We start from the raw sequence: 25,716 nt of genomic DNA, 5'->3' as shown, positions 1-25,716 counted from the left end.
AGCACCAAAATATCACGTTGTATTGAAAACATTGACTACAAAAATGCGTTGGATAATCCAGAACGTTGGATAAGCGAGACTCTACTGTATATCTATATGGCTCGTGAAGGACAGCAGGCTGAAGGCTGTAATTGATTCTGTGTCGAAAACACAGGTTTTGAGAAGCATTGTTGTTGTAGGTTATTTTTATACATTTTTATCTTGATGGGAGATACATCTTTCCCAAACGCTGGTCTCTCAGGGGTTTTCCAAGTTCAGCTCCCAGGATCCCTGATAATAGGCCAAAGCAGCTGAGGCTTCTGGGAAGTGAAGTCCAAAATTCAGAGGAGCAGTGAGAAGAAGGTCCTCCAGCAGTCTAGCGTGGCCAAAGCTGCGCATGCGCGGCGCCTCTTCCCGTTCCCAGAGGCTTCAGCGATGGGTGGCGAGGAGGAATTCGGCCCCTCGGCCCTGGGGACCAAGGAACAGTGAGTGGCACGGCAAGGCAGAGAGACCAGGGCGCATCCACACTAGGGAATTAATGAATGCAGTTTGGCACCGCTTTCACTGACATGGGCTGAGTGCAATGGATTCCTGGGATTTGTAGTTTTACAAGGTCATTAGCCCCCCTCTGCCAAAGAGAGCTGGTGCTTCCCTATACTCCAAATTCCAAGATTCCATAGCACTGAGCTATGCTGAGCCCACTGCCAAATCATGCCGTTTGAACTGCATTGTATTGTCAGTGTGGAACCATATAATGCCGTTTGAACTACATCGAACTGCATTATGTGGTGCTACACTACGCATCGAATACTGTTCAAACCAGTCCAAGTCTCAGGCCCCTTCCACACAGCTGAATAAAACCCCACATTATCTGCTTTGAACTGGAATATGTGGCAGTGTGGACTCAGGGCCCATCCAGCCAGGACCTATATTCCAGGATCTGATCCCAGGTTTTCTTCATCAAACTGGATTATATGAGTCCCCAATGCCAGATAATCTGGGATAAACAGAAAACCTGGGATATAGGGCCTGTCTGGAAGGGCTCTCAGATAACCCAGTTCAAACCAGATATTGTGGGATTTTCTGCCTTGATATTCTGGTATATACAGCTTTGTGGAAGGGCCCTGAGTCACAATATTGACTGACAATCTGGATACTGCTACTGAAGGACTAATTAAGTGGCGCTAATGATTGACTTATCTGTGATTGAGGAAAAGTTTTGTTTCGTTTTGTTTCTGATGCGATTTGTACTAAAATTGCCACAATTTGTAAATGTCTTCCTATTTGAGATGGAAAGAATTCAAGATTCATCTAGCCTAGTTACTGCTTCGAAAGCTCATGTGACATAGGGATGTTGGACTACAATTTGAGTGCATCAACGCTGTAGAATTAAAGCAGTTTGACACCACTTTAACTACGGGCCCTTCCATACAGCCATATAACTCAGAATATCAAGGCAGGAAATCCCACAATATCTGCTTTGGACTGAGGGCCCTTCCTCACAACTGAATAAAATCACACATTTTCTGCTTTGAACTGGAACATATGGCAGTGTGGACTCAAATAATCCAGTTCAAAGCAGACATTGTGGGATTTTCTGCCTTGATATTCTGAGATAAAGGGCTATGTGGAATAGCCTGGGTTATTTAAGTCCACACTGCAATATATTCCAGTTCAAAGCAGAAAATGTGGGATTTTCTGCCTTGATATTCTGGGTTATATGACTGTAGAAGGGCCCTGCCATGGCTCAATGCTACGGGAGGTGCAGTTTTACAACAAATTTAGTCTTCTCTGTGTAAGGCTAAATCTACACTGCCCTATATTCCAGGATTTGATCCCAGATTATGTGTTTCTTCCAGATTATGTGGCATTGCAGAGCCATATAATCCAGTTCAAAGCAGATAATCTAGGATCAAATATAGGGCAGTGTAGATCCAGCCTGAGGCCCCATCTACACTGCCATATAAAATCCATATTATCTGCTTTAAACTGGATTATATGGCAGTATAGACTCGTATAATCCGGTTCAATGCAGATAATGCAGATTATCTTCTTTGATAATCTGGACTATATGACAGTGTAGAAGGGGCCCACATCTACACTGGCAATCTGGGATCAGATCCTTGAATATAGGGCAGTGTATTTCCAGCCTAAGGCCCCTTTTAGAGCTCTTCCATACAGCCATATAATCCAGAATATCAAGGCAAAATAGCCCACAATATCTGCTTTGAACTGGGTTATCTGAGTCCACACTGCCATGTATCCCAGTTCATATAATAATGTGGGATTTTATTCAGCTGTGTGAAGGGGCCTTACACTGCCATATAAAATCCAGATTATCAAATAAAATAATCCATATTATCTAATTTGATCTGGATTATATGAGGCTGCCATACAATCTAAATTATCAAAGCAGACCACCCACATGATCTACTTTAAACTGGATTATCTGAGTTTACACTGCCATATAATCCAGTCTAAAGCAGATAATCTGGATTATATAGCGGTGTGGAAGGGGCCTAGGAGTGCTGGTGCCTCACCGAACTACAAAACCTTTGACTCCATAGCATTCAGTTACAGCCGTTAAAGTACTGTCAAACTGCATTGATTCCACAGTATAGATCCACCCTTGAGAGACTGAGGCGTTTATCCTGAGGAAGACACAAAACCCATCCAACTCAAAGAGCAAATTACCTACAGCAAACACACGAGGCACACAAATCTCATAAACAGAGCTGTGGCTCACCTTTGTTTTAAGCAACACCCACACTCAGTTTTTAATGTTTCAGAATAAGGAGTGTAGAATAATCTTCATTACAGTATCCTGCATGTAGTTTATCAAACAAACCAGAAGGACAAAGAAGTTATAATAATACCAGCATTAAAAACTCACATTTTCATGCGATCCTTTGTGTAAAAAGAGGGGAAAACTCTAGTAGTTGCATTCTGAAATGCAAAATGTCTTCAAGCTTAAGAACTAATGGATAAAAGAATGAGATGGGATTTGGGTTGCTTCTTTTGTAATTTGAATATGGTAGAAAGCGGAATCATTGTGGTTTGTGTGGTTTTCTGTGAGCAGACTTTTTAATATTATCCCCCATGCCACACAGCCTCTGAGGATGCCTGCCATAGATGTGGGCAAAACGTCAGAAGAGAATACTTCTGGAACATGGTCACACAGCCCGAAAGACATACAACAACCTTGTGATCCCGGCCATGAAAGCCTTCGACAACACATTATCCCCATGTGTTGGAGCCCCTGGTGGCCAAGGGGATAAAAGCCTCGTAACTTGAAGGTTGGGTTGCTGACCTGAAAGCTGCCAGGTTCGAATCCCACCCGGGGAGAGTGCGGATGAGCTCCCTCTATCAGCTCCAGCTCCATGCGGGGACATGAGAGAAGCCTCCCACAAGGATGGTAAAACATCAAAACATCCGGGCGTCCCCTGGGCAACGTCCTTGCAGACGGCCAATTCTCTCACTCCAGAAGCAACTCCGGTTGCTCCTGACACAAAAAAAAAATCCCCATGTGTTGAATAAGTTAATCAAAATTGTGGCATTGTTTAGTCACTGGGATATATAAAATAATATGGGCACAGGGAAATATCTCATTCAAACGGGCAAATCCACAGATCTGGGATTTGGAGAGAAGATCCTAAATAAGATAAGTGTCCTTTCTAGGAACGCTTGGGCTCCTGTTCCCTTTTTTTTAATGTAGTTTTTTTTTTTTAAAGAGAGCTAGACTTTTAGTATACACATTTTAATTGTCTCGCCATCCAGAATTGCTTAACACTTAAGGTTGAACAAAAATAGAAACCAGATGGCTGGTTAAAAATACTTTTCAGGTCAGGTCACTTCTAAAGGCCAAAGTAGCAACTGTTATCTCTTTCATGCACTGTGCTTTGAAACTTGTTTTGCAAGCTATCCCTTTTATGTCAATAACACTTACCAGTCCTGTTAATCTCGTAATTGCATGTAGATTACTCTTACATCAGTTCTTCAACTCTGAGATCCTGAGCTGTGGCCACTCCACACTGTTGTAAAGAGAGTTAAGGATAACCTCTCCATTTGACTTCTCTCCCTTATGCAAGAAGCGTCCAGTAGGAAAAATACCTTCCTCGTCTTAGGCCATTTTCCGCCACTCTAAATGACTTAAAGTTAAATCCTACATGCACCTGCATAAAGTAAATCGTATTGAACCCAGTGTGAGTCAGGTTTCATCCAAGTGCTTTGTCCTGTTCTAACTACTATGGTTTTAAAGGGATGATACAAGCTGCATATATACTGTAAAATTAATGCATCTTGACATCATTTGAACTGTCGTGACTCAATGCTATGGAATCATGGTGGTTGTGGTTTTATAAGGTACTAGCTTGGGAACCCAGTGGTGCCCAGGTGTGATGACCCATGGGCCTTGTAGTCCTGCTCAGGACATTGTAATTCCTGATGAGGAGGAAAACTTGGGTTTTTTACCTTCCCAGTCTGAACTGGATTCCTCTCAGCCAGATCTTTCCCAGGCAGATCTGGGAACCTTGCACCTGCAAGAAAGTTGTCTCCCAGAAGTATGTCAAACAAGCCCAGAGCCTACTTCTCCCGTGTTCTTGCGCCGGGAGTTTTGTAAACAACAGAGAAGTTTGGAATCAGCTTCGCGCAGGAGTGCGAGGATTGCAGCTAAGAATGTAGCCAATTAAGACTGCTTCTCGTGAGAATCTTTAAGGAGTTTAACATCTGGTCTCAGAGTTTAGCTTTCGTTTCTGATTCCCAGAGAACTGCTTCGGTGAGAAAGTTAGACTCTATATAGGTGTTTTGCCCGCGTAGTAACTTCGCGGAGTCAATTCGTCAGCCTACGGAGCGAGTTGTGTCTGGACAGCGCGCTCCGATTCAAGCCTCGCTCCTGCTCAAGCCTTGCCTTGCTATCCAGCCTTCGCCTTGCTTCCCAGCCTTTGTTTATCTACGGACCTTGCCTTGTTTCCCAGGACCAATCCTTGCCTTGTTCCACGGATTTTACCAAGTTATTCCACGGACCTTGTTCTTGTTCCTAGTTACCTTGTTTCACGTTTTAAGCCTTGCTTCAAGTATCAAGTTATTTCCTAGCCTTGCTCAAGTTTATGGACTAAAGAACCTTGTCATCTCCCCTCACTTTGCCTGGCAAAGTGAGTGTTTCGGTTATTGGATTACAACTTTGGACCTTAATATTTCATATTGGACATTGCCTTTTTGGACTAATTTTGACCTTTCTTGAAAGGTCTGCTTCTGGACTAACTTTTACATCTGCTTTTATTAACTTTATATATTCCTTCAATAAAGATATTAGTTAGATTCTGGCCTCTGTGTTTGGTTATTGGTGCCTTTGCAACCTGGGTCGTGACAGTTTGACTCCGCCACCCATAAGCACCAATTAACCAAGGCCAGAATGTCTACCGGAACCGTGCCGGGTGGGCAGCCGCTTACCTACACCATCGACAAGGATGAGGTGGATCGCATCCGCGACAGACTCAATGCCCAGGATGGAGAAATAAAGGGCTTGCGGGAGCGCGGAGTCCGCCTCCCGGCCATGGCGTTGCCTACCAAGTTTACTGGAGAAGCTTCTAAGGTTCATGTTTTCCGTCGCCAATGTCAAGCTTATCTAGAGGCCCGAGATGCCGAGTTTCCCCAAGAAGACATCAAAGTGGCGTGGGTTTACAGTCTTCTAGACGGGCCAGCGGCCAATTGGGCGACGGCACTGTACGACCAAGCCTCTCCACACCTAAGATCAGCGCAACACTTCTTGGACCACCTCAAGGAGACTTGGGGAATCGAGGACAATTTGGAGGCAGCCGGTCACAAACTCCGTCGCCTTTTCCAAGGAGACAGACCTATGTCTCAGTATATAGCCGAGTTCCGAGTGCTGGCCCACAACACCGGCTGGAACGATGTAGCCCTCAGAGGACAATTCCGGGAGGGTCTCAACATTGAAATGCTGGAAGAAATCTCCAAGGTGGATCCTCCCCAGACCCTCGAGGCACTCATTGATCAATGTTTACGGGCTGAAGTCATGATTGCCAACAGGAAACAGTGGGTTCGAGGCCAGGGCAGTAGAGCCGGGGCAAAACCCCCCGCTCCCATCAGCGTTCAGCCACGTCCAGTGTGGAGACCCCCACCGCCAACCCCATACCCCAGAGGAGGCGAGGAGGTGCCGATGCAGTTGGGCAATGTGCGTCCCAGACTGGATGCCGCCGAGAAGGCCCATCGTCAACGCTTAAACCTCTGTTGGTACTGCGGGAATGGGGGCCATTTCGCCAGAGAGTGCCCAGCCAAAGGGAAGCCTGCCGCCCGTCTTGCGGCGGCGTCCTCCACGGAGACGAAGGCGTCTGAGCCGACTGGCACACAGCCGGCGGGGGAAGCCAACGACCGGGTGTAGAGAGGCTCGCCAACCCGGTCAAAAAATCCATTCAAGAGCCGCCAACCGGGGTCCTGTTCCTTCTCGTGGTCACATTATGGTCAGCAAAAAGGGGACCCGTCATGATCCACGCCATGATAGACTCTGGAGCTACCAACAATTTCATTGATAGAGAGTATGCCGACTCTCTGGGATTACAATATCATGATTTCAAGAATGCCCGTGTGGTGCAAGCCATAGACGGCCGCCCCCTCAAGACGGGCCCCGTAAGTCAGTGGTCGGAACCCACCAGGATGTGGATAAGGGAACATATGGAAGAGATTTCCTTCTTTGTTACCGAGGTTCCCCATTTCCCTGTGATTTTGGGAATTCCATGGCTGACTCTCCACGACCCTAACATCTCCTGGTCCAACAGAGAACTGCAGTTTGCTTCGCCGTACTGCCAAAACCATTGCCTCGTAGCCAAGGTCTGCCATGCCACAGACACCGAGCCCATCATCACCTTGCCAAAGAAGTACTCCGAGTATTGGGATGTATTCAACGAGAAAGAAGCCGAAAAATTACCCCCACATAGACCTTATGACTGTGCCATTGACTTGGTGGAGGGGGCCCCGATCCCGCGAGGGCATCTCTACTCCCTGACTGAACCAGAGCAAGAAGCTCTCAGGGAATTCATAGAGACAAACCTTCGCAAGGGATTCATCAGACCCTCTCAATCCCCAGCCGCCTCCCCAGTGATGTTTGTGAAGAAGAAGTCAGGGGAACTACGCTTGGTGGTGGACTACAGAGCATTGAACAATATCACCAAGCGGAATAGCTATCCCCTGCCCCTAATCTCGGATCTACTGGATCGGCTTCGAGGAGCCAAGGTTTACACCAAGCTGGATCTTCGGGGGGCTTACAACTTAGTTCGCATCAGGGAAGGGGACGAGTGGAAGACCGCCTTCCAGACCAAATTCGGATTATTCGAATCCCGAGTTATGAATTTCGGTTTATGCGGAGCTCCCGCAACGTTCCAGCATTTTGTCAATGACATTTTTCAGGACTATCTAGACAGGTTCTTGATAATCTACCTGGACGATTTTTTGGTGTTTTCTAGATCACAATCAGAACATGAGAACCACGTCAAAATGGTGTTACAACGATTGCGGGATCATGGACTTTATGCCAAGCTGGAAAAATGCGCCTTTGATCTACAAGAGGTAGATTTCCTTGGTTACCGCATCTCGCCTCTAGGGCTTTCCATGGATCCAGCCAAGGTTTCAGCAGTATTGGAATGGCGGGCGCCAACTAACAAGAAAGAAGTGCAGCGTTTCTTGGGGTTCGCGAACTATTACCGCAAGTTCATTCCAGATTTTGCCCGCTGGTCTGACCCCATCACTAGCTGCATCCGTGGAAAACAGCCTTTCCGCTGGACTGATCAAGCAGAGAAAGGGTTCCAGCAACTAAAGAAACTATTCACGTCCCAGCCAATTCTACAGCACCCAAATCCTGGAACCCCTTTTGTTGTGCAAGCGGACGCCTCTGATGTGGCAATTGGGGCGGTACTCTTACAACCGGTGGGAGATCACCTCCATCCCTGTGCCTTTTACTCTCGTCAACTAACCACACCAGAGAGGAATTACACCATTTGGGAAAAAGAACTACTGGCCATAAAGGCAGCCTTTGAAACTTGGAGACATTGGCTAGAAGGGGCCAAATTTCCCATTGAAGTCCATACTGATCATCGTAATCTAGAACATCTAAGAACTGCCCGCAAACTGAATCAGAGGCAGCAACGTTGGGCTTTATTCTTCGAACGTTTCAACTTCCAGATTCATTACGTGACCCCAGCCCAGACCAAGCAAGCAGACGCCTTGTCACGTAAACCGGAATACGCTGCAGGACGTAAGGAGACCTTTGAATCCCAACTATTACAACCCGAGAACTTTGCCACGCTCACAGTGGGGAACACCAAATCCATTTCCATTGGTTCAACTTCCTCTACTCCAGGACCCATCTGTGCTCAAGAAATCAGGGCTAGTCAGCAAGCAGATGCCTGGGCGCAGGACCAACTTCGCCAAGGTCTGCATTTTCCCTTTTCACTTAGAGATGGGCTGCTTTGCTATAGAAATCATGTTTATATCCCACCCGGACCGGGCAGGGAAAAAGCGCTCCGTCTGTGTCATGACTGCAAACCAGCAGGACACTTCGGACTATTTAAAACCATGCATCTGATCCTAAGGGATTTTTGGTGGCCCAAGATCCGCAAGGATGTGGAAAAATATGTCAACACCTGCCCAGTATGCCAGCGCTCCAAGATAAGAAGGGAGAAGCCCTCAGGGCTTTTACACCCCCTTCCTACCCCATCTCGCCCATGGGAAATAATTTCTGCGGATTTCATCACTGACCTACCACCTTCCTGTGGATTCACCACGATCTTAGTGGTGGTGGACCTTTTCACCAAGTTAGCCCATTTCATTCCCTGCGAAGGCCTCCCCACGGCCAAAGAGACTGCGGATCTATTCCTTCAACATGTTTTCAGACTACATGGATTGCCCAAGAGTTTAGTCACAGACCGTGGATCTCAATTCACCTCTCGTTTTTGGAAGGCGCTACAAAAACTATTGGGCATAGACTCCCGCTTATCTTCAGCTCATCATCCCCAAACAGATGGGCAAACGGAGCGCACCAATGCCACTTTGGAGCAGTATCTTCGCTGTTATGTAAATTACCAACAGGACAATTGGGCTTCTCTGTTACCACTGTCTGAGTTTGCCTACAACAATGGAGTTCAAGCTTCTACAAAAGAAACGCCGTTCTTTGCAAACTACGGCTTCCATCCACGTTTCTTTCCCCCTGTCATTGAAACTTCAGAAGTTCCCGCAGCAGAGGATTGGCTACAGGAACTCACAGCGGTACAACAACTTTTGCTCCAGCAACTGGACCAAGCCAAGGAGGACTATAAACGCCACGCTGATAAACACCGCCAGCCGGGCCCTGAAATCAAGGTAGGAGAACGGGTTTTTCTGTCCACTCGCTTTCTGCCCTCCCACCGCCCTTGCCGGAAGTTAGATGCCCGTTTCATTGGCCCCTATCCAGTGGTGGCGCAATTAAACCCCGTGACTTTCAAACTCCAACTTCCGCGTTCAATGCGCATTCACCCAGTGTTTCACCGTTCCCTGCTCCTTCCGGCGGATGGTGTGCGTCCTGATACAGACCAACCGGCCCCCCCTCCTGTTTTGATGAATGGGGAGGAGGAGTTCGAGGTTGAGGACATTTTGGATTCTCGCTTTCATCGCCGCCGCCTACAATATCTCATTGACTGGGTGGGTTTTGGCCCTGAGGAACGCTCTTGGGAAGACGCCTCCACAGTCCATGCTCCTGATCTAACCCGCCGCTTTCATCAGACCTATCCCGCCAAGCCGCGACCTCGCGCCTCGGGGAGAGGGCCCCAGTTTGGGAGGGGCCTTGAGGAGGGGGATAGTGTGATGACCCATGGGCCTTGTAGTCCTGCTCAGGACATTGTAATTCCTGATGAGGAGGAAAACTTGGGTTTTTTACCTTCCCAGTCTGAACTGGATTCCTCTCAGCCAGATCTTTCCCAGGCAGATCTGGGAACCTTGCACCTGCAAGAAAGTTGTCTCCCAGAAGTATGTCAAACAAGCCCAGAGCCTACTTCTCCCGTGTTCTTGCGCCGGGAGTTTTGTAAACAACAGAGAAGTTTGGAATCAGCTTCGCGCAGGAGTGCGAGGATTGCAGCTAAGAATGTAGCCAATTAAGACTGCTTCTCGTGAGAATCTTTAAGGAGTTTAACATCTGGTCTCAGAGTTTAGCTTTCGTTTCTGATTCCCAGAGAACTGCTTCGGTGAGAAAGTTAGACTCTATATAGGTGTTTTGCCCGCGTAGTAACTTCGCGGAGTCAATTCGTCAGCCTACGGAGCGAGTTGTGTCTGGACAGCGCGCTCCGATTCAAGCCTCGCTCCTGCTCAAGCCTTGCCTTGCTATCCAGCCTTCGCCTTGCTTCCCAGCCTTTGTTTATCTACGGACCTTGCCTTGTTTCCCAGGACCAATCCTTGCCTTGTTCCACGGATTTTACCAAGTTATTCCACGGACCTTGTTCTTGTTCCTAGTTACCTTGTTTCACGTTTTAAGCCTTGCTTCAAGTATCAAGTTATTTCCTAGCCTTGCTCAAGTTTATGGACTAAAGAACCTTGTCATCTCCCCTCACTTTGCCTGGCAAAGTGAGTGTTTCGGTTATTGGATTACAACTTTGGACCTTAATATTTCATATTGGACATTGCCTTTTTGGACTAATTTTGACCTTTCTTGAAAGGTCTGCTTCTGGACTAACTTTTACATCTGCTTTTATTAACTTTATATATTCCTTCAATAAAGATATTAGTTAGATTCTGGCCTCTGTGTTTGGTTATTGGTGCCTTTGCAACCTGGGTCGTGACACCAGGTTATTAGAAGAAGGCATTGTTTGTTTTGAGATGTTAGGTAATATCATTGAAGTTTGGTCCAGATCCATCGTCAGCTGGGTTCAGTGCTGTTCGAATAAAGGTGAACTACAACTCCCAGATTCCCAGGGCAATGACCTGCAAACCCTGCCAGTATTTGCAGTTGGCCATGTTAGGTCTATGTGCCAAGTTTGATCCATATCTGACGTCAGCTGGGTTCAGTGCTTTCTGGATGTAGGTGAACTATAACTCCCAAATTCAAGGCCCATTCCCACTAACTCCTGCAGTATGTTCAGTTGGTCATGGGCTTCTCTGTGCCAAGTTTGGTCCCAGTCCATTGTCGGTGGAGGTCACAGCATCAGTGAAGGTGCAAGTTCCATCATCTGTGGCAAGTTTGGTCCAGATCCATCGTTGATTGGGTTAACAGTGCTTTCTGGATGTAGGGCAAGTACAACTACAAATCATGGTGAATTCTCCCCAGATCTCTTGTTTAGTTGCTGATCAATTCCTCTGTTAATTGTGTGCCGTAGGAAAGGGTAGGAAAGGGTTGAGGGAGAGGCAGTGGGCAGGGTCATGCAAATTAAGGAACCCTGGGATGTCCATTCTGGAGGAAAAAACGTATATCTAGGATTAAATTGTCCCCGCATGGAAGGCTTCACTTGGGTGGGGTGCAGGATGGTGTTTGTGGAAGACACGGACAGAGTTTGGACTACAAGTTTACGGCCCTCACTATAACCTGCATGTCAGCGGAGGGAGGGCCATTGGTGTCTCCTGCTCAGTGCGAACTATAGCTGTTTGTGGAGGCGGGAGTCTGTCTAAGTGTATACCTCCACCACATACACACACACATTTTTCACTTTTGTTATGTGTTTAGATTTAGCCTTCTACACCAAAAAGTGCTTGTATCTCACCAAACCACAAATCCCAGAATTCCATAGCATTGAGCCATGGCAGTTAAAGTAGTGCCAAACTGTATTAATTCTACAGTCTAGATGTGCCCTTGCATGAGTGGTAGGCTTTTCTTAACAAGGTAAAGGTAAAGGTTTCTCTTGATGTTAAGTCCAGTCGTGTCCGATTCTGGGGGTTGGTGCTCATCTCCATTTCTAAGCTGAAGAGCCAACATTGTCCGTAGACACCTCCAAGGTCATGTGGCCGGCATGACTGCATGGAGCACCATTACCTTCCCGCTGGAGTGGTACCTATTGATCTAATCACATTTGCATGTTTTCGAACTGCTAGGTTAGCAGAAGCTGGAGCTAACAGCGGGCACTCACTCTGCTCCCTGGATTTGAACCTGGGACCTTTCGGTCTGCAAGTTCAGCAGCTCAGTGCTTTAACACACTGCGCCACCGGAGGCTCGGGACTTTAGAATTTCCAGATTTTAGACAAAATGACAAGATTCCCCACTGAATTCTGAGTCTATATATAAAGCTATGCTATTATTAGTAGAAAGTGCAGAATTCTACATTTGAACAGAATCTCACCCTTCCCTAGTTAGTGACACTATCAGAATAACAGCCATAGTTTTTGTATCTTTTAAAATACTTATTTCTGATGTGAATATTAAGGCTTGCTTGTAAAAGGGTACAAGGAAATTTGCTTGTGCTTCTAAGGCTCCCTTCAGCACTGCCATATAAAATCCAGATTATCTGCTTTGAACAATTATATGACAGTGTAGATTCATATAATCTAGCTCAAACCAAATAATGTGGACTATTTGCTTATAATCTGGATTATATGGAAGTGTAGAAGGAGCCTTAGTCCATGTTACTATAAGGTGATGCCAAGGCTTGTGGCATCACTTCAGTTACACTGTAACACAATTTTCGTTCCGGTGTTATAAATGTAATTTCCTAATTGGTTCTATCATTAAAACATGGAAAAGGTGTATTGAACTGCAAAAACTTTGTTTTTATGGAACATCCTGCAGCACCTTTTGCTATAGTTTTTTTGATGAATATCTCCCAGACTTTCAACCAATTCAACATAGTTTGTGACAGTCACAAAAAAGACGTTTCTGGAGGTTTTTTTTGTTTTGTTTTGTTTTGTTTTTCGTGTCAGGAGCAACCTGAGTTGCTTCTGGAGTATAATAACTACTTTCAAAGTGTGTACCGCACAATTAATCAGGGAATAACACTTTCAAACCAGGAACAGAAAACTTCAAATTTTATTACATAAAATAATCAATATAAATACATATTAAGACCCTATGGCTGTAGCTGGTCTACTCACATGGATTTGTTCAGAATATGAGTAAACTTGGAGTTTGGGTAAGTTGAAGCCTGAACCAGGTCTCGACAGAGGTTCATCACCAGAAGTCTTTCTCTAAAGTGCATTTATACTGAGCCATGGCAGTTCAAGTGATGTCAAGCTGCACTAACTCTGCAGTATAGATGCACCCTAAGTGTCCCACATCTTCAGACATCTATTGAGTGGCAATTAGGGAAAGGACTTTCTCACTCTAGCACCTAATAATGAGAACCGGAAATGTTTCTGAAAATTTCCCCAGCATCCAAAGTGTAGAGCATAAAGCTGACTTCATGTGTTTGTTTGACTTATAGTTACTAAGCAAACATTGTATTAAATTCCAAAAGTTGTTATGAATTACCTTGATGAAAGAATGAAGTTTTCTCATGGAAACATGTTTTTTTGGGGGAAATTACTCAGCTTTGGAACAGATAAAGCAGGAATAAATTTGGTATTGCATTTCTAGGTTAGTTTTCTTAATCACGTTTTACATTCTTCAGTTTTCTCCACATTGGGTTGCTGTGAGTTTTCTGGGCTGTATGGCCATGCTCCAGAAGCATTCTCTCCTGATGTTTTGCCCACATTTATGGCAAGCATCCTCAGAGGTTGTGAGGTATATTGGAAACCAGGCAAGGGAGGTTTATATATCAGTGGAAGGTCCAGAGTGGAAGAAAGAACTCTTGTCTGTTGGAGGCAAGTGTGAATGTTGCAAGTAGTCATTTTGGTTAGTATTGAAAAGCCTTGCAGCTTCAAGGCCTGGCTACCATAGATGTGGGTGAAACGTCAGGAGAGAATGCTTCTGGAACATGGCCATACAGCCCAGAAAACTCACAGCAACCCAGTGATACTGGCCATGAAAGCTTTGACAACCCATTTCTCTACATATTTTTTTTTACTTGAAGCTCTCTAAATGACTTTGGAAATATTAATAAGTTGCAATATCATTTTATAAAAGAAATGTGCACAAAGATTTATGCATGGTTCCTTATACATACTAGCCAGGCATGTTTATACCAAAGTTAATATGCACAGAATGTAAATTGAATAGAAATTGTCAAGTTGTTGTTGGTTATAGGGTAAAGGATAAAGTTGTTTTTCCTCTGGGAAGAGGGCAAGTAATATTTTCTTAGATATTCCCTTCCGGGTGTTACGGTAACAACACAAGATGTAAGTCTTTGTTCTATTAATGTCAATGTTTTTTCTTCATCTGCAGTTGGGATGCAGCGTATGAACAAGAACTGAAAATTTTTAAAGAAAGTGGTGATGCTGGTGAGATCTGGTAAGTATCGATAAGACCATAACAAGGTTCAGCACATTTTTTTTGCATGTAATAAAATAAAATGGTACATCTGCTGTTTTGCTTATAGTACTGGTAATGTGTTACAGAGGTTTTCATGAAAAATGCCAGCTCTGGTCTGGACTAAACCTGTTGCAAATTAAAACAGCTAATTATCATCTAACATCTGTGTTTTTTTATGGGGTAAATAAATTGCTGGCCGTGGGCTGCATTGCAGAGGCCAAGTGTTTATATCCCTGAGGTTTGTCAAAATTTAAATAAGAGGCACAGAGAAAGATTCACTGCTGCTTTGAGTTTCTACACAATATGTTTTTATAACAACAGCAAGAACCTCTTGTGTAATTTTAACCTGACCAGTTTCAGAACGATCCATTCATTTAAATAATTAATTAAACAAACTTGTAATGTGATCTCCAGAGAGTGAAGCCTTGATGCTAACATGATGTGGATGCATTGCCTGACACTGATAAAGTTTGCTTGCATTTTATGCATAGACTAATGGAACTACTTACCTGAAGCTCTGTTTCTCATTAGGTTTGGCGAAGAGAGCATGAATCGTTTAATTAGATGGCTAGAGAAACAAAAGATACCCCTGGGCTGCTCTGTGCTTGACATTGGAACGGGAAATGGAGTTTTACTGGTTGAATTGGTTGGTATTTGTGATGCAACATCTAAACTTATGGACTAAGCAAGCAAGAGCTAAATACTGGCTGAAATGTTAATTATAATGCAGTGGTCCATATCCATGGGCATGACTGCATCATGTGAATTCATTTTGAATCTTCATTGTGAGCACGAAAGCACTAGTGTTGTCATACTAAAATTGTGTAAAATTGGGGTCCAAATTGTTAGAATTCAACCCCATGCTGCCCGAGTCTGCAGTCCTCAATGAGGAACAGTTAGTTAATTTAGGAATAGGCTCAGGGAATCTCTTCCCCCCAACTCCTGAATGTATGTATAGTAGAGTCTCGCTTATCCAACCTTTGCTCATCCAATGTTTTGTATTATCCAACACATCTGTCTCCCGCCCAAATCCACAGCTGTTTCTCTAGGCAGCAACGCACAGCGGGCCAACACACCCAGTGACAACACAAGTGCAGCCATGCTCCCAAAAAAGTGACAGACTTGTTGTAAAACTTGTTATTTTGGTGTTTAATTTGTAAAATCATAACGTTATTTGACGTTTAATAGGATTTTCCATAATCCCTCTTTATTATCCAACATTTTTGCTTATCCAACATTCTGCCAGCCCGTTTATGTTAGATAAGCAAAACTCTACTGTATCTATTTGTTGTCTCTCTTTCCGCTCTTATTCTGATTGGTTATATAGAGTGGATACTTTTCATGTGCATGCCTTTGATTCAGCCTTCTGCTTCTTACATCTTAGTGTATTGAGACCTCTATGCCTTTATGTGTCAGGAGAGATGTAGTGCTTGGAGATTTTTCCCTTTTGAACCCTAGAAGAGATGGAGTTAGAGTAGTTCAGACCCAGTTCTTTACTATTTAAAAATGTAGTTATTATTTTTTGTAAGTAAACCTTTTGTAACTTTAAAGATTGAACTCTGCATCTTTGCCTCCTAAGCTCAAATGTCTTTTCCAGCCACAACAATTCACATTCTGCTTGCTGAGAGCTGAATGCTCAATTATAAGTGTCATGTTTGTGTTTTTGAATGCTCTGCTGTTTTTGGGAGTTTCCCCTAACACAAATTTCCTCCAGCCACAAGAGGAAGCTTCAAATACCCAAATGCTGTTTAGATGAAGGAGACCCTGTGTATGTTTAAGGAGCTCCACTGGCTTCCGTTCATTTTCTGATCCCAATTCAAGGTGCAGACCATCATATATAAAGCCCTAAACGGTTTGGGACCCACCTACCTTCGTGACCGTATCTCCTACCATAAACCTGCCCGATCTCTGCGATCGTCAGGGGAGGCTCTCCTGTCGCCACTGCCTTTATCCCAGACCCGCCTTGTAGGAACAAGGGAGAGGGCCTTTTCTGCTGTGGCCCCCCGTTTATGGAACTCATTGCCCATTGAAATCAGGCAAGCCTCCACTCTTTCAGACTTTAGGAAAGATCTAAAAACATGGCTCTTCCGATGTGCTTTCGGAGAATAACTGTTACATGCTTTTGTTACGCCCCCCATTATTTATCCTCTAGACTGTCTGCTATCTTTTCCTTAGTTCCCTGTGGTTTTATTCTTATCCTTTTTCTTATCCTTTTCTCACCCCGAGTTTTAACTGAGTATTAGTGCGGCCTGCCCTGTTATATTGCTCTTTGGATTTTGTGTTGTACTGTATATGATTCTTTATTGTATTGTTGTAATTGTATTATGATATGTTGTTTTTTATATTGTGTTATATTGTATTTTTCCCGGGCATGGCCCCATGTAAGCCGCCCCGAGTCCCCATTGGGGAGATGGTGGTGGGGTATAAATAAAGTTTTATTATTTATTATTATTATTATGTCCAGTTGGCCCCTACTGGGCTGTGGCGCAGGCTGGAGAGCAGCTGCAATGAATCACTGCAATGAATCACTCTGACCAGAAGGTCATGAGTTCGAGGCCCGCTCGGAGCCTATGTTTGTCTGTCTTTGTTCTATGTTAAAAGGCATTGAATGTTTGCCTATATGTGTAATGTGATCCGCCCTGAGTCCCCTTCGGGGTGAGAAGGGCGGAATATAAATGCTGTAAATAAATAAATAAATTATAATACTCTTACATCTTGGTTCATAACATTTAAAGGATTGTCCTACTACCTACCAGCTAGGCCCTTTCTACACTGCCATATAAAATCCAGATTATCTGATTTGAACTGGATTATATGGCAGTGTAGACTTATATAATCCAGTTCAAAGTAGATATTGTGGATTATCTGTTTTGATAGTCTGAATTATATGGCAGTGTAGAAGGGGCCCAGTTCTAATAAAATTTTCTCAATAAACCGATTGTAGAAATTAGTGAAACAATATCTTATTTCTTGTAAGGTGCAAAAAAAATATTTGTTTTTAAGAGAAATCTGAAATGTGATCTCTCTCTGTATTTAGTATCCATGCATCTTTTTGTTGAAAAAAGTTGATCCGGGAAATGTGGTACAATATATATGATAATGGATTAATTCATGCAAACCTTTTTGTTGTCAGTGAAGCCTCTGAAACTACCCTTACCTTGAAATCGATTTGCAAAATGCATTTTCCACTGTTATGCCTTAATGAACAAATCAAAAATCTTTTCTTCAGTTGGTAGAATCTGCAATCTGGAAAGTATTTGGACTCATGAAATAGTCCATGGAATATTTCTTGGAAAAGATATGCTTCAGTTGACTATCTCCTGCTCTGTTTCCTTCTATATCATAGTATAGCTTGACATCACTGTTATGTTTCAATCCTATATAGACAGTTATGCTTAAATTAATGCCACAGACATTGGATGGCAAACCAAGGAAAGATGTTTAGGACTAACTGGGTTTTCTTTCCTGTTTTTAAGGCCAAATCCGGTTATACCAATCTTACAGGAATTGATTACTGTCCCTCTGCGGTTCAACTTTCAAAAAGCATAATGGAAAAGGAAGGACTGCCACATGTTAAGTTGCAGGTAAGCTATTGTGAAACAAAGTAGATGTGAAGGTGCCATAATCAGCTTCCAAAGCAATACTGGAGAATTTTCTTGAAGAGCGAAAGCACTTAGGGCTATCTAATTTAAGAACTAAATGAATAATGACATAATAGAGACTTTAGAAGTTAGGCAAGGTGTGCTGAACAGTTAGATTGCACACAGGTGCTACAACTAGTGGAACTGATCTGATCGTAGATTTAGAACATTTATTAGGAAGTTTCAGAATAGTTTGGTTCTTCTTAGGTCCCAATAGTTCATGTTGTGTGTATGTGTGTTTTTAAAGTAATAATTGCAGTAAAAGGTCATATTCAACAGCTACACCTCTCTTGTACAGGTTGAAGACATCTTAAATCCCTCAGATGAACTATCAGGTTTTCAGGTTTGCATTGACAAAGGAACTTTTGATGCCATCAGCCTAAATCCAGACAACGCAGCTGAGAAAAGGAAGCAATACGTGAAATCCCTACACAAAGTGCTGAGACCAGGAGGCTTTTTCCTCATAACTTCTTGTAACTGGACCAGAGAGGAACTAAGTAATGAATTCAAAGAAGGTACATGTTTGGCTTGCAATTGCATATATCTGTTTCAAAATCTTACCGTACTTTTTGTTTCTTCCCCATGCCAGAAGTGCTTGGCATTACAATGATGAAAGTGCCTGTTTGTGTTTGGGCTGTAACGCTTCTTGAACTGGAGACATTATAAAACACAAATGAGAGATCATCGTGCCTATGCTTAATGAAGATTAAATCTAAAAATCTAGTTACGTCCCAAAAATTATTGCTGCAAAGTTGTTCTGGTGGTGATGCTCAGTAATCTGAATTTCTGTGAAGAAAAAGTATTGGATTACCATTGGTGAAAGGGCACACTGAAGACCTCGAATACAGTGAAGTCTGTAAGCACTTAATTCATGTTTAAGCTTTTAAACCAGTCCTATCAAAAGTGTTTTGACATTTCAGGTTTGTTCCCAAATTCACGTTACTGATTGCCACTGATACCAAAAACTGAAGTACATTAAAATTGAAACGTATGCTTAAATAATCGGAAATCAGATGCACTTTGGGTAGATTTTCTTGTGATGTGAGTTAGACTGTTGCCACACCTTTTCATGTGGCAAATATTCCCTACATTTTGAGCAGTTAAAACTGTTGCAGTAGTTATGCCCGTTTCTTAAAAAGTCAGATCTGGTTGTGGTAACACACGCCTTGATTACATCCCTGACATGCCCCCACAGAGGCTTTTACTATTTTCTTTGTTAAGCCTCAGTTGTCCCCTTAGTTAGAATGGGTTCAATTCCTTTTTGTTTAGCTTTCTGTGGGAGTGAACCGTAATTAGATCCTGTCCCTTTGAGAAACACCCCCAGAGTCGGAAATTGCAGTCCTCCTCAGCAACTCCTTAGTTAGTCTAAAGATGCCTAGGAGCCTAGACGCTGCAATATCTTTCACGTCTAACATTGAAGACACTCAGTTTAAGAAATCAAAGGTTTAGGAAACTAAGTCAAAGTTTAAGAAGTCAAAGATTGAAGAAATAAGTTCAAGACTTAGAGAAGCAAGCTTTAAGCATCAAGGAACCAAGTCTGAAGTTTAAGGAAGAAAAGAGACTGAACTGGAGATGTTAACAGAAGATAAAGCCAGATGAAGGACACAGAAAAGAGGGTGGAAAGAAGATCTCTTTGGAAGTAGTCGAGAGAAACCCAGTTCTGAGCCTTCATCTGTTCCTTCAAGTAATCGTGTGTTAGTCAGACCCTGTGAGGAGTTAGGGTACTGATCTTCAGTACAATTAAATTACTATTTGTTTCGTGTTAAACCTTTTGTTGTGAGCTTCCAACTCCTATATTTCTGAATTTAAGGCACCTGAGAGTTAGCTCGTGGGACAGAACAGTCCCACATTAATGTAATGCAGTCTACCTGTAGCTGCCTTTGGAAGCCATTTGGAAACTTCTGCAGATATAAAATGCTGTCGCTTAATTGTCAAGCAGATTATAGCAATAATATAAGGCGCTTGGTGAAACAATTTCACTAAGCACAGATATATTTCCAGGAAGAATTCAAAGTTCTAGGTTGGATCCAGACTATTGATAAACCATATCTCTCAACAAACCTGGCCATGATCTAAGATCTGTATGGATTATTCCCACCGCTACCCTAGCCCCATTTTTTGACCACAAAAAAGAGCCTTCTTCAAATAAAGGAATTCCCTTCCCTGGGAAGTCCAGTTGGCCCACACACTGCTGTCTTTCCACCAACAGGGAAATACCTTTTTATTTAAGAAAGCTTATAGTTTTTAGTGTGTTGCAGCAGTAAAGTTTTTAATGAAGTTGCAATGTTTTTATTTTATTATATCTCAAACATAATTTAATGCCTTGTTTTGAATGTGCTTTTTAAACAAGACATACTGCAACAGCGACACCAGAGGCACTCAAAGTGGCCAGCTTCTGGTCAAAAGAAATTTAATATAATGCCAAGTTTTTAACATTGTTTTTGGTTTTTCATATATTATAACTGTATTCTCAATTTACTTCTGACACAATAAATAATACTTGGACTACACCTTTAAATCACTGCTGAAAAGAATTTTAAAGAGTTTTGTAGTTTTATTGAGATTTTGGATCCTGGGGAAAGGGCAGAATATGAATTCAATAAATGCAATACTAAGTAACAACCCCTGCTCTCTCCCTGGTCATATGTTTTCTTTCTAATTTTCCAAGTTGAATAAAAATAAAATGCCAATCATTTTATATGTTTGTAAAAGTACTGTAAAAGTAAAAAAAATATTATGAAGCCAACAGACTGAGACTGGTTATAGAAGGAATGATAAAAAGGAAGATGTAGGATGGCTGAAAATGTATTTGGAAAAAGTGGAGAAAGAAATCTGGGATATTTTTAAAGAGTTTATGAGAAAAGTAATTAGGGAAATTAGTAACCCAGTATTGAGTAATGTATTAGAAGTATGGAGCAAATACAGGAGAAAGTTAATAATGGATGGTTCAACAATAACCCCAATTGTAATGGAAAGGAAATTTCCAAGAAAATTAAAAAATATAATGGATAACAAGTTAAGGGGGAAAAAATTAGACAAAATAGGAAATTGGAAAAAGATCAGAATGAAGAAGGAAATGATTATGAAAGAATTGAGAGAAATAAAATTGACATGGTTCCATTGCATACAATTAGAACAATGGTTCAAAAATTGGGTAAATAATAATAATAATAATTGAAGTAAGCTTAATCAATTTGAACAAATAATGCAAAATGGAAGAGATATAGAGGGACATAAACATTTGAAAGAAATAACTACAGTAGAGTCTCACTTATCCAACATAAACGGGCTGGCAGAACATTGGATAAGCAAAAATGTTGGATAATAAGGAGGGATTAAGAAAAAACCTATTAAACATAAAATTACATTATGATTTACAAATTAAGCACCAAAACATCACGTTTTACAACAAATTGACAGAAAAAGCAGTTCAATACACAATAATGTTATGTAGTAATTACTGTATTTATGAATTTAGCACCAAAACATTGCAGCACTTACTACAAAAACATTGACTACTAAAAGGCAGACTGCGTTGGATAATACAGAACATTGGATAAGTGAAGCTTGGATAAGTGAGACTCTACTGTAGCAAAGTTTATAAGAGAATAATTGAAATAAACAAAGAAAAAAAAAGAATAACACCCTCAAGGAGATCTGGGACGAAGATTTAGGGATGAAAATAAATGAAATGGAGTGGTTACAATTATGGAGACAAAGATATTTGAAAAATTTCTCAATATGGGTTAAAGAAAATTACTATAAGTTAATATAGAAATGGTATCTTGCTAATAGGAATAGCAAATATAAATAAAAATATTCAAAAAATTGCTGAAGATGATGCCAAGAATAGGGAACATATATACATATATGGTGGCAATGAAAATAATTTTGGGGGAAAGTATTTAGAGAAACAGAGGATATAATGAACATTAAGATGGAAAGAAGTCCTAGTATAGCTTTATTATCATTATATAATAATAAACAGCTGAAAAAGGATAATGATGGGATAACAAACTTACTAACAACAGCAAGACTGCTTATACCAAGGAATTGGAAAAGGGAAATAAATGTACAGATAGAAGAGTGGTATAAGGAAATTGGCAATAAATGATATGCTGGCATGCAAATTAAAAGTTGAAAGCTGGATATGAAAACAAAGTGATTTTGATGATGTATGGAGAAAATTTATTGAAAAAGGATTCAAACAGAAAAACAAAAGGTTACCTCCACAAGAGGAAATGAAATTTTGGACAGATGATATATAAAAGGAGTGGCTCAGGGGAAGGGGAACACAGTTGTGAGGGATAGAAAATATGTAAGATAGGTAAAGGTTTTCCCTGACATTAAGTTTGGCCATGTCCGACTGAGGGTTGGTGCTCATCTCCATTTCTAAGCCAAAGAGTTGGCATTGTCTGTAGACACCTCCAAGGTCATGTGGCTGGCATGATTGCATGGAGCTCTGTTATAATTTTTACGTATAAGCATAAAAATAACAGTTGATGCTAAAAGTTAATGTATGGTAGATTTATTGAATTTATGTGTCTGCTGTAAAACAAATTATGTATAACTAATGTATTGAATTATGATAAAATGAATAAAAGTATCTTTAAAATATGTTTTTAAAAGTAAGCCTACTTTTGAGATGCTAAAACAGAACTTGGATTTTAAGATCCCTGACAAATTTATTTAAAAATTGATACCTTATGTCTATTTGATAAGAAATAATTCCAGGTATTTTCCAGCTGAAATAGGAATGACTGGTATTACCGTTATGTGTCTTTATAATCTATATATAATATTAGTGCTTATAAAGACCTGAAGAATTTGCTGGCCTATGTGTGCTCTTTTTGAATTCATAACAGAATTTATAAGATTATTCAATAAGAGTAATAAAGTATTGTTTTTCTAACTAAAGCTTCTTACTTATATTTGACAGGATTTCTTTTTCTGGAAGAGTTGCCAACACCCACATTCTGCTTTGGAGGAAGAACTGGAAGCAGTGTAACTGCTTTGGTTTTTCAACATAGAACATAAGAGTTTATATTTTGGATGTGAGTTTTATACGGAAGATCCTGAATTCTGAATTTCATGGACAAATGAAAAACAGCAGGACTATAACTTGGAAGAAGTGCTGTGAAATTTACAGATACACAAATGTTTGTTTTATTTATTTGAAGCAATCATTTCAAGATTATTGAATGGATGTACCTTAATTTTTAAGGAATAAAAATTATCTTTTGTGTAAATATTTTCTTATGATAAGTAGTGCACAGTTCAACAATAAGACGTGAATAAAATTGTCACATTTCATGGCAAGTAGCCATTGTATTTATTAAAAGTGGCGGAAGTTAATTTGTTATGCTCTTCGGAGTATAACAAATGGTTTGATAAAGCTTCTTGGATGAATAAAACATATTTAATCATTACCTTTTGGTCATTGCATGCTGAAATCTAAGGGAGGAAAAAAGATCTGTTCCCTTTGAGCTACGATATGTTGGTGATTAAAACAGGGTGATCTGGTCCACATTTTAATAGCTTATAATGGGATGAGAGAACTGCATTTTGTGATGCTTGCTCCTTTTTTTGGCAAAATGCTTTCTTGTATCCTCTAGGGAGCAAAGGGCAGTTTTGCCATGCTAACCCATTGAACTGTTTTAAATGCCTTTGTTTTTCAAAATAAGTACCATATATACTCAAGTATCAGCTACATTTTTCAGCCCCTTTTAAGGGCTGAAAAAGACCCCCTTGGCTTATACTCGAGTGAGGGTCCTGGTCTTGAGTCAGCTTATAGTCAAGTATATAGGTAATCAGAGTTGGACAGTCTTATCTTATTAAAGTTTTATTATCTTAAATTAAAGTTTTATGTAAATATTCAAAAACATTTAACTTACTGGTGCCTCAATTAATGTAATTTTATTGGTGTCTATTTTTATTTTTGAAATTTACCAGTAGCTGCTGCATTTCCCACCCTCGTCTTATACTTGAATCAATAAGTTTTCCCAGTTTTTTGTGGTAAAATTAGGTGCCTCAGCTTATGTTCGTATTGGGTTATATTCGAGTATATACAGTAATTTTGCCTGGCTTGAAAACAACTCAGTGCTGGGGAATGTAAGGCTTTTGGGGATGTGGTAAGACCTTGGGCAGCAGCCTACCCCTATTCTATAAGGATGAAATTGAGGGTATGGAAGAACAAAATTATTTCTGAGTAAACAGAATGTTCCATTTTTAAACTGTTAATTCATCACTACCTTTAATTCATATTGGAACAGCATGAACAATTCACCTTTACACTTTATTTCAAAATTTACTTTATACTTTCTTCAGCATATTGACTGTAGTTTGTACAGCTTGGCATGTAGCTTAAAATATTAAACGTGTACAGTAATCAGTTCTAGATAGGTCTTTCTTACTACACTACTTCTTATATCAGCAAACTAATTAGGAAACTTAATTTTTGTAGTGATGGATCAATGCTAAAATGTGCTTTTCTCGGAAATTGCACAATTCTGATTTTAATTACATAAAATAAATGAGAAAATCTATCCAAGCATGATAGTCCTGGAAGGCTTATTAATTCTATTAATAATTTCCCACCAGTTCTTTATTTCTGAGAATAATATAATTTGCCTCAAGGAAATTGAACCGTTTCTTCCTCCTTTAGGTCCAAACATGTACAGACATTTTCAAATAACAATAAATATGATATTTTCGTCATCCAAGAAGCTCTAGCAGGCAATCTGTCATATTTCTACAGAAGAGCTATTTCAGTTTTTCCTCTAAGTGATGTTTAATGATGAATTTAAACTTCAGATGGAATAGATGAATCATTTAGTGAATGGGATAAAATCTTATTCCATCTTCTATTCTCCTTTTGCATTTTTTTGCTGTCCACCACCCAGATCTTACTGTATAAAGCCTACCGCAGGGGATCCTATGTAATCCCACTGCTATTTTCTTTGATAATTCTTCATGTTCTTCATTACAAATGGTCCATAGGGCATAACTTAGTTCCCTAAGCAGTTTTATCTAGTCTGTGCTCTCTACCTTCCAGTTGTATAGGAAGTAAACAATGAGTGTTCTGTATACATTTAATTGTATCCTATGCATACTTTTGAAAGAGAAAAGTAAAGAACCATTTCCGATTTATCTCTTGAATTGATCTTTCAGAAAAATACATTTATTCAGTTGTCTACAATAAAATAGATGACCTTGTACCATCTGAAAAATGTGCACTGCATACTGGTGGAGTACCCCTTATCTGGAATTCCATAACACCCCAAAATCGTTCACATGGCTGACTGACATAGTGAAAACTTTGCTTTCAATGGTTCAATTATACAAAAGTTACTTCATGCCCAAAATTATTAAAATGTTAGTATCATACCATATGTATAAGTTACAAGGAAACGTATACATATGATATTATGTATAATACCATATGTATTGGGTCTAATCTTTAAGATAGCTCATTATGTATATACAAGTATTCCAAACCTGAACAAATATCTGAAATACTTCTGGCCCCAAATATTTCAATAATGGGATACTTGTTCTGTATCAGTACATCTTTTGATGTTAGGTGACTGACTTTATTATAGAGCCTAACTATCTGTGAGGGAGAATCAAATGGTTCTAGCTGTCATACAAGTATTTGAAAATCGGATTTGCCATCCCATTTCTACTACTATTTTAAAATACCATTTTGAGATCTTCAGTTAAATGCCATTG

The 25,716-nt window shown here is 41.0% G+C and overlaps 1 protein-coding gene across 1 annotated transcript; it reads left to right on the top strand.

The window, feature by feature from the left end:
• Positions 1-314: 314 nt before the first annotated feature.
• On the top strand, positions 315-25,134 carry eef1akmt2 (EEF1A lysine methyltransferase 2). Its single transcript, XM_003218587.4, has 6 exons — positions 315-464; positions 14,258-14,323; positions 14,876-14,990; positions 17,821-17,928; positions 18,284-18,500; positions 22,925-25,134. The coding sequence occupies exons 1-6, from the start codon at positions 415-417 to the stop codon at positions 23,020-23,022; spliced, it is 654 nt and encodes a 217-aa protein (XP_003218635.2). The 5' UTR covers positions 315-414; the 3' UTR covers positions 23,023-25,134.
• Positions 25,135-25,716: the final 582 nt, after the last annotated feature.

The sequence above is a fragment of the Anolis carolinensis genome, chromosome 3 (assembly GCF_035594765.1).
Source record: "Anolis carolinensis isolate JA03-04 chromosome 3, rAnoCar3.1.pri, whole genome shotgun sequence".
Classification (NCBI taxonomy): Eukaryota; Metazoa; Chordata; class Lepidosauria; order Squamata; family Dactyloidae; genus Anolis; species Anolis carolinensis.
Note: the sequence above shows the minus strand (reverse complement) of the source record. Positions and strands in the feature narration are given on the sequence as shown.

Coding starts and splice junctions, on each gene's coding strand:
- eef1akmt2 (XM_003218587.4), top strand. CDS start 415: ATGGGTGGCGAGGAGGAATTCGGCCCCTCGGCCCTGGGGACCAAGGAA. Junction 14,324..14,875: donor GGTGATGCTGGTGAGATCTG/GTAAGTATCGAT, acceptor GTTTCTCATTAG/GTTTGGCGAAGAGAGCATGA. Junction 18,501..22,924: donor AAGTAATGAATTCAAAGAAG/GTACATGTTTGG, acceptor TATATTTGACAG/GATTTCTTTTTCTGGAAGAG.